This window comes from Neopelma chrysocephalum, unplaced genomic scaffold, assembly GCF_003984885.1.
Source record: "Neopelma chrysocephalum unplaced genomic scaffold, ASM398488v2 Primary Assembly neopelma1_182448, whole genome shotgun sequence".
Classification (NCBI taxonomy): domain Eukaryota; kingdom Metazoa; phylum Chordata; class Aves; order Passeriformes; family Pipridae; genus Neopelma; species Neopelma chrysocephalum.
The window spans coordinates 3,425-6,270 of NW_020938003.1; the positions used below are offsets into that span (position 1 = coordinate 3,425).

Genomic DNA, 2,846 nt, shown 5'->3' on the forward strand with positions numbered 1-2,846 from the left:
TAGGTCGCAGACAGCCCGGCGCCACGGAGGAAGCTGCTATTTACCTCCGGCTGATAACGAACCAGGAACCGACACTCGCTGCCTGTTTGCTAATTGGCACCGGGAGGGGAGAGAGAAGAGGGGGAGGGAGGAGAAAAATAATAGAGATAATTAGTGTGGTGATAAGCGGGGTTGGGGATGGGGATTTGGGAAGAGGGGGGTGGGAGCCGGGGGACCGCGTTGCTCCGGGTGGATACGAGTCCCCTGGGGATGCTGGGGGTGGGTGGGTGATGGTGGGGGACGGGGGTGCAGGTTGGGAGGGGATTTTGGGGGGGCTGGATTGTTGGGGTCGGTATCAGTCCCCTGGGGATGCTGGGGGTGGGGTGGGGGAGGGGGCTGGGGGGGGGGGGGGATTGTGAAGGGAGGGAGATGGGATCGCTTTGGTGGGGCTGCCCTGGCGATGTCGCTGCTGGGGGGGCCGGGACGCGACTGCAATGGGGTGTATGGGAAGGACTGGGGTGCAGATGGCGGCGGGGGGTCGGTGGGGACACTCACCTGATGGAGGAGCCGTTAGTGACACAAACTTCTCTCGTCTTTGGAGCAGAGTTCAGAGGCGAGTTCGGCCGCCTGCGGAGAGACGGGACACGGCTTAGGGTCACCCCGGCGGCGGGTGGTCCTCATTCCTCCCCTTCCCCAGCGCGCCAAGACCCCCCCAACACACCCGGGACCTGCATTCCCCCTCTCCCAACATATCCCCCCTCCTCAACATATCCACCCCCCCAGCCCAAACCAGCCCTTACCTTGAGGGAGAACAGCGTGGCCTCGGAGGAGGGGTCGCGGCCTTTGGCCCCCTCCTCCAGCACGATCTGGAGATCGAAGATGTAGTCGATGACGTGCTGCAGGATCTCCACCTGGCTCACCTTGGTGCCTTGCGGGATGCCCGGCACCAGCTCCCGCAACTTGGAATAGCAGTCGTTCATATCGTACAGCAAGTTCATGGGCTCTTCCAAGGCCGGGCTCTTGTTGTGGCTGCCCCGGGCGATGGCAAAACTCTGCTCCGAGAGGCAGCAAACGGCCTCGTAGCAGCTCCGCACGGAGCGCACCGGGCTGATGGCTTTCATGGTGTATCGCAGCTGGGCTGGGGGCGCAGGACGGGGGGTGCCTGGGGGTTGTCGCGGCGGCTGTGGCTCTGCTGGGACCTCCGAGCACCGAGACCACCAAAGCCTAGACCTCTGAGTGCCGGGATTGTCACCCCCTCCACCCTGCAACTTTCAGACCTCGCTGGTGGACTGGGGAGGGAATGGTCTCGCGTCGCCCTTTATATAGACAGCGAGGCTCGGTCACACCCCTTGCATTCAAATTGAATCAAATCCCACCCCTTTCTATGTAAAATAACAATTAAACCACCCCTTTTAATGTAAACTAAGCCCTAAACCCCGCCTCTGCATGTTAATGAAGTCTCAACCCCCGCCCCTGTATCTCAATGAAGCCTTAAACCCCCTCTGCCTCCCCCCCACCGCCCCCCAAAACTGACCCTTGGTGGCCGGAGTGGCCCCACGGGGGGTGACACGACCACGCAGGTCCCCCACTCCATAGCCGGACCCCCAAACCCACCCCCTTCGCGGGGGGATTCCCCCCTAAACCCCTCGGACACCCCAACCCCAGCCCCCCCCGACTGCCCCCCTCCGCATGCCAGTGAATCCCCCCTATTTTTAGGCAGGACGATGGGGGTTCCCCCCCCTCCAACCTCCCAGTTTTAAGGAAATTAGTGCCGCCCTGTTCCTCAATCCGCTTCTCATCTGACCTCCAGACTTTCTGGCGTCAGGAATTATCTTGTGACCAGCAGAAAAAAATTAATTGCGGTAAAACTGAGGTTACGATGGAGAAACCAGATTTAGGTCAGCGCCTGCGAGAGGCCTGGAGGGTTCTTTTATTTTGGAGGGGGGAAAGAAGAGATTTATAGGCAAGGGGGTTATTCCAGTAGAAGTGATGAGGGGGGGAGAAGGAAACCCCCCTCCCGAACTATCGCTGCCTCAAAACTTACAGAATCCGAGAATATCCATGGAAAACCCCTAAAGCTGGAGCGATGTGGGGTCCCCACGGGTGTCAGCGCAGCGGGTGGCACATGGAGGGGTCCCCGGGGGGGGTAACAACCCCCGACACCCAGATTGTGAATCCTTATGAGCCCAGGGGGCAATCCCCCCCTTCCCAAATACTGATTTCTACGGGCTGTACTTATGGGGGATGTTCCGAGGATTTGCTTCTGGAAGTGCAGGAAGGGGATGTTACTGAGAGGGTGGGGGGCACCCTGGGACCCTGCTCGGCCCGGGGGTCCCAGCTAATGAGGGGTGCAGGGGGGTGGGGGGCAGAGGCACCTGGACCAAATTACTCCTGCCCACAGCAGCAATTTATTCCAGATCTGCCCAAATCCCAGTTCGGTGGTGCTGGGGTTTATTTCCCTCCTTTCCAACCCCCCCAAAAGGGGTCTGGAGGCCGCAGGCTGGGGGGGGGGCACCCACCCTCCCCCAGTCTCCTCCAATCCATGAGTCTTTCAACAGCCCCCCAAAAAGACCTTCAAAGCAGCCTCCAGCTCTTTTTGGGGTTGGATTATTTTTTATTTCTTCCTGGCCCCCCCGCCCCTCCCGCCCCACCTCGTTATGAATTTCCTGGGAAATCGCCTCCGTGTGAAGGGTGGCAGCCTGGGAATAGACATAATTACCGTCATTAACCTGCTTGGGAGCCAGAGCCAGCAACTCAGAGCCCCCCTAAAAATAAGAACAAACCAAAATTAAGTTAAAAAAAAATTTCAAAAATATATATAAAAAAAGAAGAAACGTAAAAGTCAACGAAATTCCCAAAAATTTAAA

The 2,846-nt window shown here is 58.6% G+C and overlaps 1 protein-coding gene across 1 annotated transcript; it reads right to left on the minus strand.

Annotated features, from left to right (window-relative positions):
* Positions 1-549: 549 nt before the first annotated feature.
* LOC113962532 (DNA-binding protein inhibitor ID-3-A-like) lies at positions 550-1,375 on the minus strand. Its single transcript, XM_027673292.1, has 2 exons — positions 780-1,375; positions 550-606 (listed from the first exon to the last, which is right to left on the minus strand). The coding sequence occupies exons 1-2, from the start codon at positions 1,098-1,100 to the stop codon at positions 550-552; spliced, it is 378 nt and encodes a 125-aa protein (XP_027529093.1). The 5' UTR covers positions 1,101-1,375.
* Positions 1,376-2,846: the final 1,471 nt, after the last annotated feature.